The 25,628-nt window shown below is 39.9% G+C and overlaps 1 protein-coding gene and 1 long non-coding RNA gene across 2 annotated transcripts; both read right to left on the reverse strand.

Moving 5' to 3' along the window:
- Positions 1 to 7,797: 7,797 nt before the first annotated feature.
- LOC116633859 (cytochrome c oxidase copper chaperone) lies at positions 7,798 to 15,650 on the reverse strand. Its single transcript, XM_032406631.1, has 3 exons — positions 15,442 to 15,650; positions 13,261 to 13,349; positions 7,798 to 8,285 (listed from the first exon to the last, which is right to left on the reverse strand). The coding sequence occupies exons 1-2, from the start codon at positions 15,546 to 15,548 to the stop codon at positions 13,265 to 13,267; spliced, it is 192 nt and encodes a 63-aa protein (XP_032262522.1). The 5' UTR covers positions 15,549 to 15,650; the 3' UTR covers positions 7,798 to 8,285; positions 13,261 to 13,264.
- Positions 15,651 to 20,921: 5,271 nt separating this feature from the next.
- Positions 20,922 to 25,619, reverse strand: LOC116633860. The gene is made up of 3 exons (XR_004299796.1): positions 25,533 to 25,619; positions 22,418 to 22,528; positions 20,922 to 21,554 (listed from the first exon to the last, which is right to left on the reverse strand). It is a non-coding gene; the product is annotated as an uncharacterized LOC116633860 (long non-coding RNA).
- Positions 25,620 to 25,628: the final 9 nt, after the last annotated feature.

Consider the following 25,628-nt stretch of genomic DNA (forward strand, 5'->3'; position numbering starts at 1 on the left):
CCCATAGGCAGTTAAGTGGTCCAGCCAGGATTTGATCTCAAGTCGGACTCACTGCTATGTGCCAAGTAGTTTGCACAGTAAGTGGAAATAGACTAGATCCATGACTCCCAACCCCACATGCTGTCCCCTCCCGGAAGTCTGATGATGTCCAAGGAACTTCTGGATGAACCTGGCATCTATTTTGGGTCATCAGAAAATAAATCTGGAATATGCAAACATTAAGACATGTCCCTCCGGCTTCCAAATGACTCCTTGATTTTTTCCCTTGCTGCTAGTTAATATTTATGATCAGTATTCCTATTGCCCCTGAGATGGGGGGGGGACAGGTACTCAGTAAACCATCTAGAACTATTTGAGTACTCAATCCATAGGGACTTTTATTATACTGCTGATAACCTAACTAAAATTAGTGAGAAATTAGAAATTGGCAAATATGCCAAGGAGTAGAAGTTTCAATTCAACAAATATTTACTGCTGCTTACTATGAGCCAAGCACTTAGAGAATCAGATTCCTAAGAGCTTTCACTCTATCAAGGGAAAAATACTTCAAAAAACAATGGCAATTCAGTGTGTGAAGCACAGTAACTGAGTTAAGCTTAAGGAGAAGTAGCTGCCTGGAAGGAAGAGTGGTGTACAGGAGGGAAGACGTAAGAGCTAACACTGGATTTGAGGTGTAGGCATTGAATGAACCAGGTAGGTAGAGGGAGAAGAGCATTTCTACTGGTGAGAACGGCAGAAGCATAACCACAGAGTTGTGAAAATGCAAGGCATGTCGAAGGAAGCCAGTTTTTTCTTTTTTTTTTTTTTAAGATTTTATTTATTTATTTAAGAGTGAGAGGGAGAGAGCAAGCAAGCGAGCATGGGGGTTGTGCAGAGGGAGAGGGAGAAGAAGACTCCCCACTGAGCAGGGAGCCTGATGCAATGCAATGCGATGCGATGCAGGGCTCAATCCCAGGACCCTGAGATCATGACCCGAGCCCAAAGCCGATGCTTAACTGACTGAGCCACCCAGGTGCCCTCTTTTTTTAAAAATTAAAGTGAACTGACCAACAGATGTGTATTTTATTCCCTTCTTTCTAAAGTTGAGGGGGTGAAAATCGGTGGTAAAGGAAAAGAGCTGGAGCGCCTAGAGAAGGAAAGGCCCTGCCCCCAGTCTTCCTCACAGCAATGATTGGGATGTCATTTGAGCAGTAGAGTTTGGGGATTTCCATATGTTGCTTTTATGTCAGCTGCCTGCCTCCCAACCAACCCACTGACTTGAGCGAGCAGCAGCTGTTCATCCCTCCACCTTAGTCATGCCTCCAGAGCTGCCAGAGTGGCTATTCCTGCTAGCTGTGAGCCAGGAAATCAGAAGCAGGGAAGGGGAAGCAACCAAGGCTCTGCCCAAGATAGAATTTCAAAGCAGGTCCTCTTTCTCAGCAAGCCTGACAAATGGGCCGGCCTTGACCCGTTAAAGAGACAGGCAGACCCACTGACTGTTATTCTCAGCCTCCCTTCTTTGTCAATCCACATACATGCTTATCTGAGGATGCTAACATTTATCAAGCAGCTACTGTTTCCTCATGTCATCCCATAGTACCTTTTTTTCTTTTTAATGGAAGAAACAAACTCAGGTTAAGAAAGGTCACAGAGCTAGTATGTGAACTAAAGCGTAGGTCATTTAAATTGTATGTTCTCTGTGTTGTCCCACCTTGTTAGGTACCCTTGGGAGTTTATATGTATCCATATACAGGCTCCTTTATTGCTCCAGGGGATTTGACTCTGCTGCTGGGGGGGGGGCGGTTGGCATCACCAGTGCATAAAACCCCCCATGCTACCTGCAATGACAATGACACTGATGCCTGAAGGATGGGGCCTGTGATGGGAATATAACAATGCCAAGTTGTATCTTGTTTTTATTTATTTTATTTTTTAAAAGATTTTATTTATTTATTTATTTATTTGAGAGAGAAAGAGAGAGAGAGAAATAGCATGAGAGGGGAGTGGGTAAGAGGGAGAAGCAGGCTCCGTGCTGAGCCGGGAGCCCGATGTGGGACTCGATCCCAGGACTCTGGGATCATGACCTGAGCCGGAGGCAGTTGCTTAACCAACCGAGCCACCCAGGCACCCTGTATCTTGTTTTTAAAACCACATTTGATAGAACAGGAAAAAAAATTTGTGTAAAAATGGTATGTTCTTTTTAAAAAATCAATTAATTAATTAATTTTTTAAGTAATCTCTATACCCAACATGACCCTGAAATCAAGAGTTGCATGCTCTATCGACTGAGCCAGCCAGGTGCCCCAGAGTGGTATGTTCTTATAAGGAGATCCACAAACATGCAGGTAGAAGCACAGTAGAAAATACTGGGGGAGAATAAAAGGAAACAAAGAGAAGTCACATCGTCACATCATTTGTTGAATTGATTCAATTCAATAAGCATTTATTTAAGCAAAGTATGTGCGCCAAGCACAGGGGATATAAAGATGAGCAAGACAATTGTCGCTTACAAGGAGCTGTTGGTCTAATGAGGGAGACTGACCCAGAAATAATTGCAATCCAATAAAATAAATATATTTGGGGGTCAAAGGAGGCACTGATCCGGGAGAAAGAATTCAGAAAAACATCACAGGGAAGGTGACATTTAAGCTGGCCTAAAAAGATGATGAGGTGTTCCCCAACTAGGAGGAGGGCATTCCAGGAAAGGAGAACAGAATGTGAAGTCAAGCCCAGAAGTAAAACAAAAATACATGACAGAGTACAGCCTGCTGTGGGTAAATGAAAAGGAGCAGAAGGGGGGCACCTGGGTGGTTCAGTCGTTAAGCGTCTGCCTTCGGCTCAGGTCATGATCCCAGGGTTCTGGAATCGAGCCCCGCGTCGGGCTCCCTCCTCGGCAGGAAGCCTGCTTCTCCCTCTCCCACTCCCCCTGCTTGTGTTCCCTCTCTTGCTGTCTCTCTCTCTGTCAAATAAATAAAAATAAAAAAATTTAAAAAAAGAAAAGAAAAGGAGCAGTAGGACTTGAGGCAGGAGAGGCAAGCCGGGCCAGGTTATGAAGTCAGCGGGCTGACCTGGCTCTCCGAGTACGGCTATGAAAGACAACTGGTCTGTGAGCTGGTACTGGTCCATGATGAGATCAGGACAGAAACTGAGAGAACTGAGACATTTTTTATAGCAATTTGACAGAGGGAATTCTGGCCTTTTAATGCAATATAAACTTCGGGCTTGTAGAGTATATGTGTTTTTTAAACTGAATTTTTCCCATCTTCCTAGTAGTGGTTGTTAATTGGAAAAAATTAAACCACGTATAGTTTGAAAAGCACTGAGCTTGAAATTAATCCTTTCCTAATATCTATTAAAATAGAACAGAGGCATGATCTAGGCTTTGGACACATACTGCGAAGTTGACCTTAGGCAGACACTACTGTTTGTCTGTCCTTCAGCCATTCTCCATTTTTCCCTAGTTTACGGAACCGTGATTTTGCTTGGGCAGTATGTTAAGGAAGGTGGGCTTCTCCCTCAGTTGCCAGAGCCTGAAATAAGACTGGTCAAAGCCAGGCGTGATATCCTATTCCCCTCTCTGGCAACTGCCTTACAAGTGGGCATGTGACTAATGGGATATAAGAGGAAGTGTGTGTGGGAGCTTCTGGGAAAAAGACTTCCTGACAGACGGTGAGAAGGCCTGCTACCTTCTATCCTGGCTTGACCAGTGCAGTGCAGTGATGGAATGCTTGAAGCTACCATGAGATATCATATACCTAAGGATGAGAAGGATAAAGAGCTGAAAAATAGAACAAGTCACACTTCTCCCAAGTATTACTGAGCCACAGTCTCAGATCCGGAACTTTCAACCTCCAGACTTCATGACAGGAGGTAAACTACATTTATTGCTTAAGCACTATAGTTAGGTGGTCTCCAGAAGGACCACTCTTCAGGAAACAGTTCTCTGAACATCTGCTGATTGTTTTATTCTGTGAAAACTTAACATCAGACAACTTCTTGTGTTCTACTAATACATTTCTCTCAAAAGTTTGAGTAAACTATGAGGGGAAATGCTCCTTTAAACTCAATTTGACCATTCAGGATGACTTGGTTGTTAGTGGACAAGGTAGTTTAGTGGAGAATTGTTTGCCTACTCAAAGTCCATCTACCCCTTCCTCCTTGTTAGGGAATTCCAGTTTTGTGCTGATAACTATAATTACACATGGATCCAAGGGTGGTGGTGGGGTGGGGGGTCCTGTTTAAGCCAATCAGCATAAGGCATCCTGTTTGGCAACTATTATTGGTCCATAAAAGTACATATAACCTAATTTGTCTCAATCAGACTTTAAAAAAAGGGATTTCATATTTTGGGAATGGTTTCTCTCTTCTGCTGGACTTGAACAAGAAAGTACATGGTTTCATCAGTTCTGGAAGAAAGAGCTCTGAGATGAAAACAACTTGAGTCTTGGATTACCATCATTGAACCTATGACATCATTGCATCTAGAGTTTGCCCTAACTCTGGATTTTCAGTCATATGAGTTTCCCTTGATGAGGATTTTCTATAACTTGCTTTCAAAATCACCATAATCGACACAGATGGAACTACCAGCTAGCAGTTTTTGATAGCTAAAGAAAGAAACCCTGGGTAGTCACACATGCACTCTTTTTAGGATAGTATCTTGGAATATTCATCATAGTACTGAGTATTCAACTTTATATGTTTATAGTTTATATACATATATCTCCTAGATTATAAGCTCTCTGAGAGGCTTAAGAGTAAGACCGCGTCTTACATCTTTGTTCACTACTTAGCACACAATTAGCATATATCATGTCCCGAGTAAATGTTGAGTCAAATAGCCTCTCATCTCCTTGAGGGCAAGATGTATGTCTGATTCACACATGAATATTCAAGTGCAGTTCCTTGCATATAATAGGACTTCTCTAAATATGAACTGAATGAATAAATGAATTTCGAACTATGAATATGTGATGTTTATATTAGATACTTGGTACAGGAAAGAACATTGGGCTTGAACTTGACTGACAAGACTTATATCCCAGGTCACCAGCTATTTGACCACAGCAATTTCCTTAAACTGAGTACCTCTCACCTGTAAAATGGGGAGTATGGTTTTTCCAGCAGCCTCACATCAGACTGTATAGTTAACCTGAAGTAGGCCTTGCTTAGGGTCATGATCCTATCTTTTCTTTTTTAAGATTTTATTTATTTATTTGACAGAGAGACACAGCGAGAGAGGGAACACAAGCAGGGGAGGGAGCGGGAGCGGGAGCGGGAGGCTTCCTGCTGAGCAGGGAGCCCGAGGCGGGGCTCGATCCCAGGACCCTGGGATCATGACCTGAGCCAAAGGCAGATGCTTAATGACTGAGCCACCCAGGCGCCCCGATGATCCTATCTTTTTTAAAAGATTTTATTTATTTATTTGAAAGAGAGAGAGAGGGCAAGAGCGGGGGGGGGGGACGGGCAGAGAGAGAGAGAGAGAGAGGGAGAAGCAGACCCCCTGCTGATCAGGGAGCCCAATGTGGGAATTGATCCCAGGACACTGTGATCATGACCTGGGCCGAAGGCAGACACTTAACCAACTGAGCCACCAGGCACCCTCATGGTCCTGTTCTTATCAACCTTTCAGTTAAATGTTTTAAGGTTAGACAAAAGGAAATGATTAGAAAGAATGGTGTGAATGTGTCTGTATTGAGCTTGGGAATTACTGTGAATAGCAGGAGCTTAGCAAAGATTATGTCAGAATGTGGTGGTCACCTACTAGGATGTGAACTTTTTCATTTTTCAAATTACTGTGGTAACATCTCTTACTATTATTGGTACCAAAATGTTATGCATAGTCTTTGGGAAGGCTTAAACACTAGGGAAGGATGGGCAGAGCGTCTCGTGAGATATATTTTTAACTACAGCAGATGTCAAGAAGAGTGCTTTAGTTCCTTTATCATGTGAGCATATCAAACTGGCAAAGGTTGAAAAAATTAAGCTTGCCAGGAGCTTAAGGAAATAGGCACCTTCAGATACAAAGGTGCAAATGGGTAACCCCCTTCTAGAGATCAATCAGGCAGTACTCATCCAAAGCCTTGAAAACATGCATAGCCTCTGGCCCATCCTTAGCTATGTAATTAGTAAAGAATCTGTAAAGAATTTCCTATGGAAACTTCCAGTGCAGTGTTATTATGAAGTGGCCAAAAAAATAAAAAATAAAAAAAAATAAAGTATATATATGCAGAAAGAGATGAATGGCAAAGTCACCAAAAAGTAGTCCTATTGTAGACTGGTAGGATTTCAAGTGATTTCTTCCTTTCTTCCTTATATGTTTCTATAAAACCAACCAACAAAACAACAACAACAAAATCAGAAATAATTTAGGTATCAGTTATATGTCCTGCTCAAGACCAATACTCAATTCCACGAATGGTATCTGGCATAACAGCAAGCATTCTACAAAACATTTTGTTGAATGAATGAATATACAAATAGGGAATTGGTTAAATTATAGTAAGCTCAGAATGGATTCCTACATAGCCAATACAAATCATATTATGAGGACTATATTCATGGCTGGTAAAATATATCAAGGGGAAAAGGTAATATGATTTCGTTAAAAATATATAGCATAGAAAAATGACCTTATCTTTTATTTTAAAACATGTATAAATGCATAAGAAAAGTCTGGAACAGCATACAGCAAAAATTAACACTGGGTGGTAAGTTTATAGGTTTTTTTTCCTCCTTTTTGTAGTCCAGGACATATTCAAGCAGAATCTAGATGACCATCTGCCAAGGACTGGTGTTCGGTGGGAAGTTGATTTTTATCTTAGGAGTCCAAGATTCTATTCTTCACCTAGAAGAATACTCTGAAAGCTATAAAGTACTTTTTTTTTTTTTAAGATTTTATTTATTTATTTGACAGAGAGAGACACAGAGAGAGAGGGAACACAAGCAGGGGGAGCAGGAGAGGGAGAAGCAGGCTTCCCGCTGAGCAGGGAACCCGATGCGGAGCTCGATCCCAGGAACCTGGGATCATGACCTGAGCCGAAGGTAGACGCTTAACGACTGAGCCACCCTGGCACCCCTAAAGTACTTCTTAAAAGTATTATATCCAAACAAATATTCAGGTAGAAATATGAGTAGAGAATCAAAGAATTAGAGAATGTTAATTAACACTAAATGCTAGATACTCTGTCAAATGCACAGTATATACACCATTTTAATTAGTACTCACAATCTTGTACATTAAGTATTATTTCTATCCTTGCTTCTTTTTTCTTTCAGATGAGAAAAACAGACTGAAAGAGGTTGTGACCTGTTGAACCTAAGTCTGTCATACTTCAAAGCCACGCTGTGAATCCTAAGGAATAACTTAATTCAGCTCCTTTTTTTTATAAAAGGCAATTTTCCCATCACAGAATGACGTATGGACACTACATATTCTCTTATGTTTATCAGTATCTTTTGTTGTTGAGATTTGAAACTCAATTTACTTCAGGCAGAATATGACTTTGCTTCGTTAGCCCATAAGCAGCTAACAGGATCATGGGGTTGCTATAGTAAGCAAACCATACTCTATGTACTACTCCGGGTATCACTACAGCAGAGCACTGAGCTATTTCATTAGTGACTTATCTGTACTAGTCCAGCCTCTGATCTGGGCTAGCTTCTAATCAATAAGAGACAATTATCTGGCCAGTAGGCATTAAACTAATGATCCTGGTTTATCTTAAAATGTAACTAGACATCTACAGATTAATTATGCAAAACAGTTGAGATCTTCCAAGCCAAGGCACCTGAATGTGGTCCAAAATCTAAACAATTAACTTTCCCAAAGAGAGAACTAGTAAAGAATAACAATAATGATACAAAATATTAAGGCTGAAGGCTTGTCCAGTTCTTGCCTTTAAGTAAGTTTAAAATAAAAAACAAAACATTGAATGAGATGATATGGCTACCATACTCATTCTGAATTGGTAAGGGGTTATTTCCTTACTTCTATGCGCTTCATTTGGAGAGTTCACTGAGTGAGATCAGTATCTTACAACAAATATCTAGAATTCCCAGAATGACACAACAAAAGAAATTAATATTACAAGATTTTTTATACTATATCCTTTAAGAAAAACAAATAAATGCCATGTAAGGATGTGAGGAACACAAAAAGAAACACACCTAAAGATTTCTGACCAGAGATATTTTCTTTTTTAATAAATTATACTTTTTCCATTTATCAAAGTTCCTCAAAGAATTCCCAAAACTACTGAATCTTCTTCATTCTTCAGGAATTATTCATTCACAGAGTAAACCACCTACAAAAAAAAATTTATATTAGAAAATTAGATTTCAAACATCATGACAGACCTATGGAATTAGGGAATTAAGACCAGTAGAAATGAATGTTTCACCCAAGTACTATTAACTCTAAACTGTGGTTTAGAATAAAAACCTACAGTTTTAAATTCTAGTTTTGTCTAACTAAAAAACATCACTGAAACTGTTCAATCCAGTACACTTTTTAATCTTTAGAAGTCTTTGTTAAAAACTATGTATGTTTATTTACCAAAAAAATATCTTCCCAAAAAGGCTAGGACAGTTTATTTTTACAGATATTCAAAAGAAGAGACTTGCAAACCCCTTCTTGTTGATTCAAGTATGCTTGGCAAAGATCCACAAAGTGGAAGGCAGAAGGTCAGCTCTGTATACAAGGGACTTCCTGTGGAAAGTTACTCACTTCATCCCCAGGGCAAAAAATGGCAAAAAAGGAGAGTAGTAGAGGATAGGGTTGCTGGTCTAAGTCAATCAGTACCAGGCTTCTCCCCAGACTGTTCTCACCCACTCCGACCCCCAGTCCCTCTCCCAGAAGACAGAGAGCAATGCTTAAAAAGGTAAGTAATTTGGGCTAGCCAACTCTTCAAGCCCAATGCAAGTGCTTCTTCCTTCATCTAGCTATTATTCCCTGTAGGTGGTTTAGAAAAGATAAGCCTCATCAACAATACAAACATCTAAACTCTCTTTTCTAAAAGGCTCAAAGGAAGAATACACTTAAGCAAAGGATTGAGCAAGAGAGATAAGCAGAAATGAAGCCACCCGATATTATAAGAGCAATCTAGAGCTCTGTTACCTCTTCGGCCACTAACTATATATCAGGAGGGGCTACTCTTGAAAGCCTTTGGGTGTAAACCTCTTGGTTACTTGTCTGGATGTAAAGTCCTTGACAGAAGAGACCCTGTCTTTCTCATGTTAGCATTTTCTAGGGTATTAAACAATAAATATATATTCAGTGAATAAATGTTTGAATAGCAAGAAATGACACTTTTCCTGGATTTTCTTGGGATTATATTTTCATACATAATCAGGTGGGTGTGGGTGAGAAATCAGCATATTTTAACCAACTATTAAGTTCTGTTAAACAGTAAATATTGAGTATCCCCACTGCTCAGTCCTAGTCCTTTCATTTTCTTTCAATGATTTTAGCCCCCAGGCTGACTTCTCAAGGTTCCTTTTGACTCCTAAAGTCAGAAAGATACTAGCTGCCATTTCCTCTTTACATTTTTAAGCACGTTCTCGGTTCCTCTAGTTTCTCTTTCAGTGAAAAAAAAAAAAGTCGTATGATAGAAGAAAGTGTCTAGAATCACCACCATCACACACCTATTTTTCCTTAGGAGTAGTTTTCAAGTCTTTGTCTTTGCTACTATTAAATCTTTAGGTAGTTTATATTTAGCAATATCCCTGCTACTTCTTCAGCTTAACCCAATGGTTCTTAAAGGGTGCACATGAACATTATCTAGCAGTTTCTGAGTCAACAGGAACAGATCAAGGCCTAGGGCATGTGAATTTTGGAAAACAGTCCTCAGACTGTACACCTTTGGCTGAATGTAGCCTACTTTTATATTAAGTCCCGATGTACTAAATTCAAGGTACAATAAGACCTATCTTATTTCGGATATAACATTAAAATCTACAAAGGTTTTTGAATTAAGTAACTTTTGTGATCATTACTGGGAAGATATAGGTTTGCAAAAGTATTTTTCCTTTACAGCTATCCTCAGAAAAATGTGATCTAATAGTCTAAGGGATATCAATTTAGTTACGTTTATTTTGTAACAACGTAGACACTAGTACTGGATTTTACAGCCAATGACCTAGTTACTGAGATATATATACCTACACATTTCAACAATAGGTCTTTCTAATTTGCATTCATAATAAAGTTTTAGGATTGAAGAGCAAGTCTGTGTGCAGTTCTAAAAATGAGTATGTTGGCAATAAGATCTCATTAAGTGCAAGGAATGAAGTGTAAAGCATCTGTGTTTTAGAGAACATAAAAGACCTAGACTCTAGTTTTAATTCCACCAGCTAACCATTCTTAACTTGAACAAGTCTTTTTTTTACTTCGCTGTTTGTCCATTTCCCAATGGGGGTTGGGGAAATAGGACACCTGGAACCAAAGGAGATCCAAACACCTGTTCCTTTTCCAAAAGTACTATCATGCTGACAATGAAAACATGACATCTGAATTCTAAAAAAGGCCCTATGTGGATTCAGATTGTTCTTCTCATAACCAGGATTCAAAAATATGTAATCAGGTCATATATTCAACAGACCTCAACTGAATGTCTGCTACTCCCAATTCCCAAGACACAGGCTATTCTGTTCTGGTTTCTCTTTGATAGTTTACAAATCCTATTCATACACCTGTCATTTAATCATCACAATGACTATGAAGTGAACTAAGGTTCAGAAGTTAATGACTTGCCCAAAACCACACAATCAGTTAAACATCAAGTCTTTTAAGTCCAAATCTCTTGCATTTTCTTCTACACACAAACGAAGTACATAGGAATCACTCTCACTCTCTGTCCCAATGATATAAAGAAAACTAGGATATCTTCGAGTCCTTGTGAATTTATGCTAATTATGACAACAGTTGTAGCACCTTTGTGGTCCATGTGAAGTCCAAGAGAAGCTTCTGCTGCTCCTAAAATTAGCATTTTTAAAAATCACCTTTTTTACCAAGACAGGCTTGGCACTAACCAACAGTTTACACAACACCCTAAGGAAGAGAGTTAGATTATGAAAAAGGAAACCGTGTACAAATGTTAAGATTCCAGGTCTTCAGAAATAATCAATAGGTATACTTCCATTTTTAAAGAACACCCCCCCAAACATACACCCAAACTTACTTATTTTACAAAATGATTCACCATGGGATTTAAGGAAATTTAAAAGCCATTTAAGTATGTCATGTACACACAGAGTAGATACACCATACCATATATAAAATCACAAAATGTATTATGGTTCTCTTTTTATAAATTAAAAAAATGAAACCCAGAGAGGATTAGTGTCTTGATGAATGTTAAACGCAGCTGAAGTAAAATACATGCTAAGTTTGCTAGACATCAGGAGAACCAAAATTAAGCCTCAGAACTTTCAGCCTAGACTGTTTTCCACCACGTAGTGGTACTTCTTATCAGCTTGGAACAGGTTCCTTATCCATCCTTTTTTATAGCTCAGTGAGGAAGACTAGCCATATGTGAAATTCTAAAGAGGCAGGAGAGAGAGGTGAAAGGGAAAGAAACCAGGCTTTCTATTTACTGTTATATTGGAATGTGACTTTGGCATTATCTCTCAGCTATTATTAAGTTAAAAGTGGCGGTGTGGTGTGGATGTTGGGGGTGGGGGGGTGGGGGCAAAAAGCAAAGGAAGTCTGCCTGGAGACAGAGGTTCCAGTCCTGATCCTGCTAACTCACCTTGGGAGCCATTCCATACCTATAGGCCTTAGTTCCTCATTTATTTATTCATTTAATTAACAACCCTCTATTGAGCACCTACTATGTGCCAGGCATGGTTATGGGTCCTGGGTATATGACAGTTGAGTGAAGCAAAAAATTCTTACTTTCTCAGGGCTTACATTCTACTTGGTGTAAAGCAATGCAGACAATAAATAAATATCTAATATGCAAGCAGTGATGTTAAGAATAGGGTAGTCACTAGCTCAATGTGGCTATTCACATTAAGATTAAACTAAAAATTCAGTTCTTTCTTCAGTTTTACTGGCCACATTTCAAGGGCTCAATAGCCACACACGACTCCACATACGGCATAGTGGAGAGTGAAGGTACAGCACACCTTCATTATCACCGCAAGTTCCACTGGACAGTGCTGGGATAGAATGATGGGGAAGGGATGCTATTTCAGGTGGAGTGTTGAGGCAAAGCTTCTCTAATAAGGAGACTTCTTTTTTTTTAAGATTTTATTGATTTATTTGAGAGAGAGAGAAAGCACAAGGTGGGGGAGAGGCGGATGGAGAAGGAGAAGCAGACTCCCCACTGAGCAAGGAGCCTGACCCGGGGCTCAATCCTAGGACCCGGGGATCATGACCTGAGCCGAAGGCAGACACTTAACCAGGCACCTCATAATGAGACTTTTGAACAGAGACCTGAATGAAGTGAGGGAGGGAAATAAGGTGCTATCTGAAGAAAGAGCTTCCAAACAAAAGATCATTTATTTATGGTATTGTTGTATAATTTAAGATCCCTTCAGCATTAAAATTTGGATTCAAAGTTCTTTTAAAAAAAATTGTCTGGGGCACCTGGGTGGCTCAGTCTGCTAAGCATCTGCCCTCGGCTCAGGTCATGATCCCAGGGTCCTGGGTTCCAGCCCCGTATTGGGCTCTCGGCTCTGCAGGGAGCCTGCTTCTCTCTCTCTCCCTCTGCCTGCCGCTCTGCCTACCTGTGTGCTCTCTCTCTCTCTGTGTCAAATAAATAAATAAAAATCTTAAAAAAAAAAAAGGTCTGAGGTTATAGTATTATTAGAAGCTTGGTACAAAAGAAATAGCTATAATTCCTTTCTCTTTTGCAGAAAGCAATGCTTCCATGTACTGCTTACTCCCTATTTAAAAGCCCCTACTAAAGACCCACAATACCGGGAATAAGAAATAAAGAGTATTTTCCTTTTAGTTCCTTTAAGTCAGACAACTGAATATTTTGAACTTCCTAAACCATTATTCCTTCTGACGCTAAAGGCTTTTATCAAACCCTTTTTTGAAAGATAAATTCTCCCTCCCCAAATCCACTGAATGCCTCTCAATTTATTAGCATCATTTACTCCCTACATTAGAAACTGAAAATTATTTTTTAAGTGATACTTCAGCATCTTAGATTAACCAGGTGAACTATCTTTTGAATAGAATGTTGCCTAATGACTGCTTAATCTATAAAGCACAAATCTGAAGCATTAAGTTTATGTATTATCTTTCCAGTCAGAAAGTATCCTGCTCACCGTTTCATATCTTAAATCCCAGGGCTCTCATGCACTCCTTGTGGGCCTCGATTAGGTGTCCACAGTGCTCTTCTCCTTTCTCAATGATGCTATAAAACATAATGTACTTGTTATCTAACAAAGTAAACATTAAACACATTAGTAGTAAATAAGCACACATGATAGTGATGGGGAGTGAGGTAGAACATGGATCTGATGGAAGATAGCTGGGGTTAAAAAAAATGCTATTACACCAAATGGCTTTGTTTTTATTGGCTCTTGTGCTATTTCCATGCCCATGAAGATGTTCCACACATAACTAGTTTTTAGGGAGAATCTAATTAGAAGAAATAATTATGTATAATATTGCTTCTAGTTCATATCCAAGGAACGATACAGTTTTCTAATGAAACAAACCATCTGAATACAGTATTTATCTTAAATGAAGGACAGAGAGAAGAACTTAATTTTTTGCCTATTACAGAGGAATTAAATTTTTTATTCTGCCCTACATTCAAATAGACCTAAATAAATCTCCTTCTAATCATAATACACCCAACAACATAAACAGCAAGATCTGGCAGCCAACAGCAGCCTGATGAGCCTCCCTTGTGATGATCAAAGAACTTTTTATTTGTAAAATTCACAAAGTAAAACCTAGGACCACACAGCTTTATTTCTAGGGCCTGAAAATGTAATTTTAGCAAAGATCAAGTTAAGCCAAATTCAATCATAAGAAAAAACTTACTACTGACTATAGGTATTTGGGCACACTGGTCTGAGGCAATTAACACAAAAACAATTTGAAGGATAGGTTCTCCTTCTTGAAAGATCCAAATCCTATACATCCTTCAATAGCTCAAGGGCTGCCTGCAAATGAATGAATGCTTGGGATAGCGAGCTCCCTATGAAGATAATAGCTAGCAAGGCACTTGTGTGGCTTGTATCATTAACCCTTACAGTAATCCTAGAGGTGGATACTTTTATTAGGGCCCATTTTACAGACATGGGAGGAGGTACCTTAAATAACTTGCTCTAGGTCACAGAGCTGGTGGACCAGGACTCAAAGCTTAACTCTGGATCCCAGGCTCTTAATCATGACACCATACTATTTTCAGATTCAACAAGCACTTACTGTTAACTAGGAAAGCTATTTTCAGTATCAGATTGTAGTCTTTCAATTCTCCTTTCACAGTATTATTTGCAAAGTACTGAGTATTAATAAAAAGCACTAAGCTCCTAAAACTCTTATTAACCCCACCATGCCACCTTTGATTATTTTTTATAGGACAAAAAGGGGCTGGAGGGAGAGGTGTACATTCACATTTTCTGAGCAACCCCCCTGAGATTTGTTCCACAACACAGGCTGTATAAAATGAGAACAAATAAAACCTTTTGTGCGTTGATAGCAATTTAGATGTACTATTCTGAACACTGTGTCACCAACGTCATAGGCTGATTTTTAATTCATCTACCCAAAGAGGGGGGAGAGTAAGGGGAACTCTTCAGTACTTTAAGAAATGTACCGTGTCCTACTATGCCAACATTTTACCAGAAAACTTTTACTCTTTGATCTTGCCAAATCTTCTATCATAGCCCATAGCACGTGGTAACAGCAAGCTTGGCATATGTCTCCATTAATTTTAAGCTCCTTTAAATCAAGTAGCATCTTTTTTTTTTTTTTAAAGATTTTATTTATTTATTTATTTGACAAAGAGAGACAGCAAGGGAGGGAACACAAGCAGGGGGAGTGGGAGAGGGAGAAGCAGGCCTCCGGCCGAGCAGGGAGCCCGATGCGGGACTCGATCCCAGGATCCCGGGATCATGACCTGAGCCGAAGGCAGACGCTTAACAACTGAGCCACCCAGGCGCTCAATCAAGTAGCATCTTTATCTATTTCTATGTCTTTAGTAGACGTAAGGCAGTGCTCGACACATAACATGCTCAAAAGCCCTTTGCAGTAACGGATGAGCGGGTGAAGCGAGCCCGGTTCAATCTGACCTCTCTCCTAACCCTTCATCCATGTCTCCGGGCTGGGCTGTGGGTTCAGTCAAGAGACAGCTGACCCAAAGCCTACAGGGGCCTTTAACTCTCAAGAACGCAGCACAGCAAAACTCGGAGCCCAAGGGCAGGCAGGGCACGAAGGCACCGGAAGGCGAAGCGCAGGGCGTGCCCGCTGACCCTCCCCGCTTGCGCACTGACCAAGCATCGCGCGCCTTCTTGGTCTCCGGGCAGGCGCAGCAGGGCTTCACCGGCTTCTTCTCCTGTGAGTCAGACGGGGTAGGGCTTGCGCCCGTCAGACCGGGCATCTTTGAAGCCTAAAGCAGCAACTAGCACCGCCACCCCTACACTCTCCCAGGCTTGGCGAAGGCCGATTTGCCCGCAGTCACTTCCGGCAGTGGCTCTACAAGGGACAGGAAGTCCTGCCTCTCTCAGACCCGGAGGGAATCAGGAGGGCGAGAAAAGGTAAAAAGTGGCGCCTGCGCAGAGGGGGCTAAATGAATTATGTAAAGCGAGGGCGCCTCTTCCGCGCAGGTGCAGAGAGGCGGGATGAAAGGGCAAAGTTTGTCAATCAACTGGGGGACGACTCGAAAAGGAAGAGAGGAGTTAGGTCATATTTCTTAACCTCTCCGCCTAGCAGTGGAAAATCGAAGCCGAAGAAGGTGAAATGACTTGTCCACGCTAAACCAGAGAAACCACTAATGAGAGCCAGCTCCCCCCAGTAACGGATTAGTTCCGCATGTTTCCTGTTGTATTATCTGCCCTTCTCTCCCACCGCATCCCCACCTCCACCTCCGTCTTTTTCTGATTTAGTTAAAAATGATCAGCAAAGACATTTGAACAATGCAATCCACAAGTGTGGGGAAGAAAATTCTCCTAATATTCATACCGTATACCATACACTTAAAATTCTTAACGAATTGGTGTTTATAGCTCCCTTTCTAACTTATTTGATTTCAGTATGAATTGTTCAATCATAGGGCAAATATACCAGGTAATAAAATTGAAAAATGATTTTCCTTGGCATTTCTCGAATTCGATTGGTATATGAGTAAACTGGCACCTACTATTTGCAATTGTGGTTTTTTTGTTTTTGTTTTTGTTTTTCCTGCAGAGAATTGTTGGAGAAAGGGAATGAACTTATTTTTTAAAGCAGGACTTCAAGGCATTGTTCAGATAGCTGCCTAGTGATTGATATTTTGGGTAATCAGACTTTCAGTATCACCTAACAAAGGTTTGTTTCTGTATTTCAGAGATTTAGCTCAGGGAATTCATTGGTATGTCTGTGAACTGGTGCTATATGGAAGTAATTTCTTTTTTTAAAAAAGATTTTATTTATTTAAGAGAGAGAGAAAGCATGAGAAGGAGGAGGATCAGAGGGAGAAACAGACTCCCTGCTAAGCAGGGAACCCATGCAGGACTCGATTCTGGCACTCCAGGATCATGACCTGAGCCGAAGGCAGAGGCTTAACCAACTGAGCCACCCAGGCGCCCTAGAAGTAATTTCTCTATGTGTATTTTCCAAATTATTAAAACCATCCCTATTTTGTCATCTAAAAACTTTTAATGAGCATGATTTTTACTTCATTATGGATTGGTATGTTTAAAAATACAACATATTGTCCTTATGTTCTCCTAAAATAACCCTTATCTACCATTATTAGTTCTTTCAACTAGGTGTTCACTACTCTTGTTTAATATCTTGCTATTTAAACAGTGTTTCTTGGACTACCAACCTCAACATCAGTTGGAAAGGTAATGTACAATAAACATGGCTGCACAAATCAATGTGAAAAAGAAACAAATGGAAGAAAATTAAACACTACATCAAAAGGTGGGGCTCTGGATGCATTAAAGGTGTACATGTGAAAGGTCAAACTAAGAAATTAATAGAAGGTAGTGATAATAGAGGAGCATATCTTTTCTTTTCTTTTTTTTTTTATCATCCCAACTTTAGGGTGCCTGACTGGCTCAGTCAGTGGAGCGTTTGACTCTTGATCTCGGGGTCATGAGTTCAAGCCCCACGCTGGGTTTAGCGATTACTTAAAAATAAAATCTTTAAAAAAAAACCATCCCAACTTTAATAGCATGCCTCTGTTACTTAGGACCCCAAAATACATTAATGTAAAGTTGGTGGAGGTTATCTTTATACTGAGAAGGGAGGTACAACCTATTTGACAACATTTCAAAAGCACAGATTGTGTCAACACAAATTGAACAAACCATTTAGAATCTCTAAAAGTAAAGAGAGTTTTATTTGAGCCCAAGTTAAAACAGCTGCCCATGAAACACACTCTTCACAGGGAAGAAAGTACTGTGGAGAATGAACAGTTTTTACAGGTACATACTTTTTTACATCTTGTAAAAGCTCAAAAGATTACAGGTTAGCATATAGGCAGGAATGACGAGTTTTATTGTAAAGGAATGCAGGGAACAGGAATGTTGATTGATATCTCAAGGACAAGAGGGTTTTTCCTTTAGGCTACCTTTCCTTAGGCTACACAAGCACACGTACAATGCATGTATGGCAGGCCATAAGTCAGGCCTTTGTTTTGAACAAAGTTTATGTACAGTCATGCTAACTTAGGAAGAAATCTAAAATGGCTTCCCTTATATATCAGGCCTTTAGAGAGTTTTTCTCTCATCATCAGTAAAAGAAAAAAAAAAAGATGAAGTTAATTACATCAAAACAAAGGCTTGATGTTTTCTGTAGGACATGTTAAATTAATTAAAGAAGCCATCAGACTGATGTAGCCCTAATGCTGCAGTGGCCTACATTAAGCAAACCAAAAATTAAGCCTATAAATACCTCAAGGTTACAAAATCAAAATGCTAAGGACAAACATTCACAAACAGCCAACTCAAGTTTAAGCTGTAGCCAGTCAATAATTTGTTTACTTTTCTTCCGCCTTCTCTCTGAGCTCCTGTCAGTGGAGTGAGTGTTCCTAACCGTTTCTGCTGCCCAATTTGTACCAATTCTTGTTCAAACAAACTCTTAAATTTTTATTATACCTCAGTTTATCTTTTAATAGAAACTATAGACAAAGTTAACACATAGATGATGAATTGGTCAAAGATACTTGAAATATCTAAATCCAACAAGGGATTGATGTCTAGAATATTTAAGGAACATATAGAAAGTAACAATAAGAGAATAGCAACCTCAATAGAGAAATGGAAAAGGGTTATGAACAGACAGTATTAGAAGCAGAAATGTTCAAGCAACTTTTTTGTTTGCCTACTTACTGCAAGAGGATATGTAGAATATATAGAAGAGAAAAACTGAGGCCAGCACTTATAAAAAGAGCTATTCCAAACAAGTATGAATCATAGATATGGAGAATAAAACAACAGTGAAGTATCACTTTAGACCCATTAGACTGACAAAAATTAGAAAGCTGAATAATGCCAAGTCCCTGTAAGGATGTAGGAATCCTTCCAGGTTACTGTTGGGAATGTGGAATGGTCCTGCCATTTTGGAGGGAAGTTAGGCGGTATCCAGTTAATTTAAGAGTAGATGCATATTCTGTGACTCAGCAATTCTGTTTCTGGATCTGTATTCCAAAGACTTCCTCAGCAAGTCCATAAGGAAACATATATGGGGATAATTGTCACAGCATATTTATGGGGCAGAGAATTGGAGGCAATGTGGGCATTCATCACTGCGGGGGTGGACAGGGAAATGTAGTGTACTAGGCACATACTAGAAGACCTTGACAGCATACACAAAGTAACATGGACACATTTTTAAAAGAGTGTGGGTAGTGAAAAAAGTAAGAAAGAGAATAGATACATATCCCAATACCAATTACATAAATTTAAAGAAGGGGTACAAAACCCAAAAATACACACAAGAAGGCATATATGTAAAAAGACTTGCTTTAAACAGAATGGTTGTTTATGAAGGAAGGTAAGTGGGGGAAGAGAATGGGAATAAATGCAAATAAACAAAGTGATCTTTCAGGGACCAATGATGACAGTGTGTCATGCACAGAGCAGGATAAAGAAGGCAGTTATCCACACATGAAAAACAAGGAAAACTATGCTGGTAGCATCCCACTAAATGCAATTTGGAAAACACTGCTTCGTGGGGTAATAATTGAATTTAATTATTTTGATGTCCTCTTTCATTACCCTTGTAGGTGGTGTTAAACAAGGTAAGTTTTATTCTAAGAGCTTTAGCCGTGTCCTTGCTTTTAAGTAAAAATAATCATTTTGTTATAAAGACATATTGTGAATTTGTAGATGATGTGCTGTGATCTTGTCATACTCATTTTGGTGCCCCAACAGTAGTTAGCAGATGGTAGACACAGCATAAAGTTTTATTCAGGCAAATTATTCCAAAGAAAGCTTTATTTTGCCCTCTTGCTACAAAGAATCTTCAAGTATTTTTTCCCATAGATCTATCTTAAATAAGGAGAGAGACAAAAAGAAAATGTTGCTTGAACTGATTTTTCCCTCTAGTATTGTCCAATAACTCTCATATTGGCACTGATAATTCTTAATAGAGAAGCCAGATTTGTAAGATGGGCCCACTTAAAATGTATAAGCAGTTGAAATGGCAGCATAATCTTCAGCTGTAATGTCTTCCATACACGATGAGTTTGTGAACCATCATTTGATCTTCACAGCAGTTGAGCTTACTATTTACATTATTGATGAGAACATTGAGAGATGGACATGATTTGTTTGTTCAAGGTCACATAACTCGTAAGTGGTAGGCATGAGACTCAACATCATCTCCTTCTAAGGTCTGTGCTCAATCTACTATCCCACTTAATTTGTCTAAATGCAAGGTGAATATTTCTTATTTTTAAATTAATCATTGATCTCTAATGTGCTACTGAACTTTTGTGTCTAGGAAATCAACAAGGAAGAAAAGAGAAAGAAATATCTGGGAGAATTTAGGGAGTTAAGAGAACCATGTAGATGTGGATTATAGACCAAAATGCTGTAACAGTTTCAGCAATTGAGAAAAGATTTTTCTTGCCCACTCTCCTTCCTTGCTTCAGTGAAGAAAATGTACTGCAGTGACAATACTCTGTGATTTCCTCAGGGTAAGCTAGTATTGGCAGGCCTCGGGCAAAGAAGTTGGGTAGCAGCCCCTTCTTGCCCTGTCCCCACTTCCTTTAACAGGCTGTGTTCCACATATTAGCAAGCTCTTAGTTTCCTCCCTGAGCACTGTGACTCTTTTTAAAAAAAATTTTACTTTATTTTATTTAAATTCAATTACTTAACATACAGTGTATTATTAGTTTCAGGGGCAGAGTTCAGTGATTCATCAATTGAGCAACTGTGATGCTTTAAACCCTTCCAACAACTGCTTCTTCGGGATGGAATATTCTCCTGCCCTTGAAAAAAAGACCAAAAGATAATCCTTTCCAAAATGAAATATTTATGTTATTCATATCCAGCTACTTACTTCTCCTCTTGTTTCAGAATGGTAGTTAGGGGCACCTGGGTGGCTCAGATGGTTAAGCATCTGCCTTCGGCTCAGGTCATGATCCCAGGGTCCTGGGATCGAGTCCCACATTGGGCTCCTGGCTCGGTGGGGAGCCTGCTTCTCCCTCTCCCCCTGCTCATGCTCTCTCTCTCTCTCTCTCTCTGTATCTCTGTGTCTCAAATGAATAAGTAAAATCTTTAAAAAAAAAAAAAAGAACGGTACAGTTACCCTACACATGTAGGTTGCTTTTTCTTCTGCCTTTTAATTTATGAAGAGGTAAGCTTTAAGGTTAATGATTGGTTTTAACATAAACACCATTCTTTACTTTTCTTACTCAGTCTAAATGTGGTTAGACTTGTGGGGTTGTTGTTAGAGTAGGCAGTTAGTTAGGTTCTAACTGGATACCTGGAGGCCAGGACTGAGGAAGTCATGGCCAGCTATTGGGAAAGTCAGAGGCCTGTCCTGGCAGCACTCCACAAGAAGCCAGATCTAACCAAACAGGCCTGAGATGGTGGATGCTATGACAGGAAACCCTGACCAAATTAGGAAGAAAAAGTGTAAAACACTGCTTCCCACCCCAAGTAATAAACATTTTGCCTCTTAGTTAATAACGGTCAATAAAAGCTAGAAACCGAAACCCCCACGGCACACATTGTTCTTGCTATCATTCTTGCTCTCACATCTCCACAGGGTACTTTTTACTTTAATAAACTTCCCGCTTCTGTTACTCATCCACTGTGCTGCATGTCTGTCCTTGAATTCCTCCTCGTGACAAGACCAAGAACCTTCGGCAACTCCTTCAGGTCTGGCTGGGTCGGTGGCTCAAGAACCAGGGTCTCCCCAGTTCACCCAGCAATAGGATGGCCTTCGTCTTAAAGGCAAAATAGGAGTATAACACAATGACATTTAGCGTTTCCCATTCTCCCCCAAGAAAAATCTCAAAAACCCACTTCCCCCAAGAAAAACACGACAATTTTAGAGCTGTAACTGGAGATTAAATTGAGAGTAGGTGGTGTGTGGAGACTAAATAATAAAGGATTAGATTCAACCATCTGTTTTACAGAGGCAACTCTGAGGTTGGTTTGATTAGTGCCTTTCATATCAAGTTCTTGCTTCCCAATTCTGATTCTAACCAACAATATTTTACTATTTTAAGCCCGTGGGGCTCTTCACTATTGCTATTGTAATTGCTATATTAATAGGCAGCAAGAGTTGAAATGGTGAGTCTAACGGACTTTTTTATAATAGAGTGAATATGTTATTGTGTGGTACTGAATGGAAGCATTACCTATGAATGGCACCAAGCAATCATTCTGTGGTTGGCAGCCCTGGTAATGTAACAAGCAACAATTAAGGAAATACTTTCTAAAATCCCACCATGATGAAAGTACTTAGCTATTTTTCATGCCTAACAAATTCCAGGTGTGGAGACTTTACCACTTAAGGGTAGGAAGTGGATGTTGGTAGAGGAGTGACACCATATGCTGAGAGAGAAGAATTACAAGGCTTGAATTCTCACTTCCCTAGTTAATAAGTTTAGAGGTAATTTTGTACAGTATTTACATTTCTGCCTGCAAATTCCACAGGTAAATATGTACTATATATTATGCTCTATAGCTTTTTAAGAACTCTGAAGGGTTTGAAACTTTACCCTATTTGCCTACCACAGTCCCATGAATGCTAGTAGAAGCCAGCAAACTGCTAGGTCAGAGATAAAGGTAATTTATTACTTACAGCCGTAGCAGCAATATATCAGCATTTTTGTGTCAGTTTGCTGAGCCCCAATTCCCACAGGGTGATGTGAAGAAGGCCAAATGACATCTGCATACATATTGGGTTGCATTACTGGAAAAAAATATAGTGAGCTTAGGAAACCCAAATCTTTAATAATGGGTGGTAAGAATGTCTGCCCTTTGCTCAAAGGGAGACTGACTTTTTTTTCTTTTTAAAGGTTTTCATTTATTTGAGAGAGAAAGTGTGAGAGAGCGGGAGCATGAGTGAGGTGAGGGGCAGAAGGAGAAGCAGACTCCCCACTGAGCGGGGAGCCAGATGCAGGGCTCAATCCCGGGACTCTGGCGTATGACCTGAGCCAAAGGCAGACGCTTAACCGACTGAGCCACCCAGGCACCCAGGAGACTGACTTCTAAGGCTCTAAGCAAACCTGCCCTTTGCTCTAGAAATGCACACTATCTCTATTGTCCAAGGTTGTTTCCTACACAAAGGAACAAGGGCAGACAGTATCCCCCTTACAAGGCAAGCAGAACATGGCCAACTGTCTTCCAACATGGCAAAGTATAACTTTAACTTTAATGATTTTTTTAATTAACTAGCACTCCTCTACAATATCAAAGTTACAAGTAAACCACAAGACACAATGTAATTTCATAAAGACTGCACATTATTTCTTGCTGTATAGCATTACCAAAAACCTAGTGGTAATATACGTTTATTAGCTCCGTTTTTAGTTAGGAATCTAGGCGTGGCTTAAGTAGTTCCACTGATTAGGGTCTCACAAGACTGCAATCAAGATATTGGGTGAGACTGTGATCTTATCTGACGTTCTAATGAGGAAGGATATGCTTTTAATCTCACTCAGGTTGTTGGCAGAGTTCAGTTTCTTGAGTTGTAGGATTGAAGGTTTTGGTTTCTTGCTGTGGGTTGGAGGTTGCCCTCAGCTTCAAGAAGCTTGTTACGTGGGGTTCCCCAACATGGCCACATGCTTCCTCCAAGCAAGGGAGACAGTAAGCAACTCCAGTAAAATGGCCTGTACGGTCTACCTAAGACAATCATAGTCACATATATCTCATTGCATTTGACATATTCTGTTGGTTAATGTCTTCCAATATATTTATGGAGGGGGCTGGCTGTTGGCTACTGAAGATAATTAATGTGATTCAGTGAGGAGAAGTCTTTCTGAAGAGGGGAGATTTTGGCTGAGAACTCAAATGATGAAGAGTCAGCAGTGAGAAGATGGGGGACAGGGATGAGGAACATTCTGGGAAGAAGGGACAGAAAGTGGGAAATGTAGCTATGCCCACAGACAAATATTATCATACCATTATAACATTGTATTTTGTTTCTGTCTGTTTTCTCCATCATTCAGTAAGCTGTACAAATTATCTCAGAATCTTCACCTATTTTATAGTAGATAGTAAATTTGTTTAATAAATGGATGTATTTATTAATTTAGGAATCATTTTATTAAGTTTTCATTTATCAGGAACTTCAGAGATATAAAATGATCATGTGAAGGCCTGTGCCCACAATGAACTCACAGTTGTGTGGAGCAGAGTTGCAAACAATTACAATTCAAGGTGGTCCATGCTATTGGTACTATTATAGTGTTGGAAGAAAGAATGAAGCCTCACTCTTTTTGGGGGATTTGAGGAAAACTACATAATGGTAGTAAAGTTAGCACTGAGTCTTCAAAGATACCTAAATTAGTTGGGGTGCATAAATAGGAAAAGGCATTTTAGGCAAAGGAATCAGCTTGAGCAAGGGTTTGGGAGTGACAAAGCATATAGCTGGTTTGCAAAACCCCCAAGAAGTTTAGGAGTAAACAAAACCAGGAGTATGTATGGAAAGATGGACAGCATGCCAGGAGGCTTATTCAATAAGTGTCTACGGATCACATCAAAAGGACAAAGAAGTCAGCTCTAAGGTGTGCCACTAGCCTAAGAGGATCATTTGAGTATCATAAATAATAATGGATTAAGACACATCAGATTTGTAAAATGTATGCATTCCTAATGATACTAAACAAACAAAATCTTACCGGCCAACACTGGAGGTTGCTAGGGCACCAACTCATTTCTCTGAAATTTTATAATAAAGTGAAAAACCACAGCATTTATCCAGTCTTTCTTCTAGGATCCCGGTATTTCAGGATAACCAATGAATTGGTGAAAATTGTTTTTTTTTTTTTTTTAAAGATTTTATTTATTTGAGAGAGAGAGCATAATCAGGGTGAGGGGCAGAGGGAGAAGCAGACTCCTCCTTGAGCAGGGAGTCCAACGGGGAACTTGATCCCAGGACTCCAGGATCATGACCCGAGCTGAAGGCAGACCCTTAACCAACTGAGCCACCCAGGCCCCCCCAAAGTTTTTTTTTTTATAGAATCCCAGCTAATAAAGAAAATCATTAAAAGTATTAGAAATCTACTGTTACAAGGCTTAAGAGCTATACCAAAATGCAATGTGAAGATTTTTTTTTTGATCTTTTGATAGGAAAAAAACAACTATTAAATGATATTTTGGCTTTAACCAGGTTAATTTGAACATGCACTATTAGATGACATGAAGGAATTATTAATTAGATGTGATAATGGTGAAGTTAAAAAAATCCGTATCAGTTTGAGATGCACATTAATTTAAGGGTAAAATAATGTCTGGGATTAGTTTCAAAATACTCAAGCACGGAGCGGGGGAGGGGATGAAACTAGATTGGCAAAATGTTAATTGTTGATTCTTGGTGACGGGTACGTGAGGGTTATTAAAAGTGGATTCACTTTTGCCTATGTTTAAAATTTTCCTTAATAGTTTTAAAAAGCAGAAGTCCCGCGGAAAGGGGATGTCCGAAATGAAAGACCCGAACTATTCTAGGAGATTCTCAGATTTCCCAGGGCTTTCCGAGAGTTGTGAACTGTAATTGCCGAATCGCTGCTGGATTTGAGCAGCAGATTCCGGCTCTCCGGGAGATGACCCAGGGGGGGCGGTTGAGGGCTCACGGCAGTTTTGGGAGCATAGTGGGAAGCGAGGACATATTTCCCCAACCCGGCGGCCTCCCCTCCTCAAGCCTGCCCTTCTTTTCAATCTTTCTTCCCTCCGAGCCCCACACGCCGCTCACGCACCTGGACGAATCTCTTTTTCCTCTATTCTTCCTCTCCAGCGCCTAGCACCACCCCCAACTCTTCCTGACCCTACTTGTCCTGTCCCATGACAGCCCC

The sequence above is a fragment of the Phoca vitulina genome, unplaced genomic scaffold, assembly GCF_004348235.1.
Source record: "Phoca vitulina isolate PV1807 unplaced genomic scaffold, GSC_HSeal_1.0 scaffold8, whole genome shotgun sequence".
In the NCBI taxonomy this organism is placed as follows: domain Eukaryota; kingdom Metazoa; phylum Chordata; class Mammalia; order Carnivora; family Phocidae; genus Phoca; species Phoca vitulina.

What these genes read in the sequence shown, in the direction of transcription:
- LOC116633859 (XM_032406631.1), bottom strand. Translation starts at nt 15,548, where the DNA reads ATGCCCGGTCTGACGGGCGCAAGCCCTACCCCGTCTGACTCACAGGAG. An exon ending in AAGAAGGCGCGCGATGCTTG is followed by an intron (nt 13,350 to 15,441) that starts GTCAGTGCGCAA and finishes TATGTTTTATAG; the next exon opens with CATCATTGAGAAAGGAGAAG.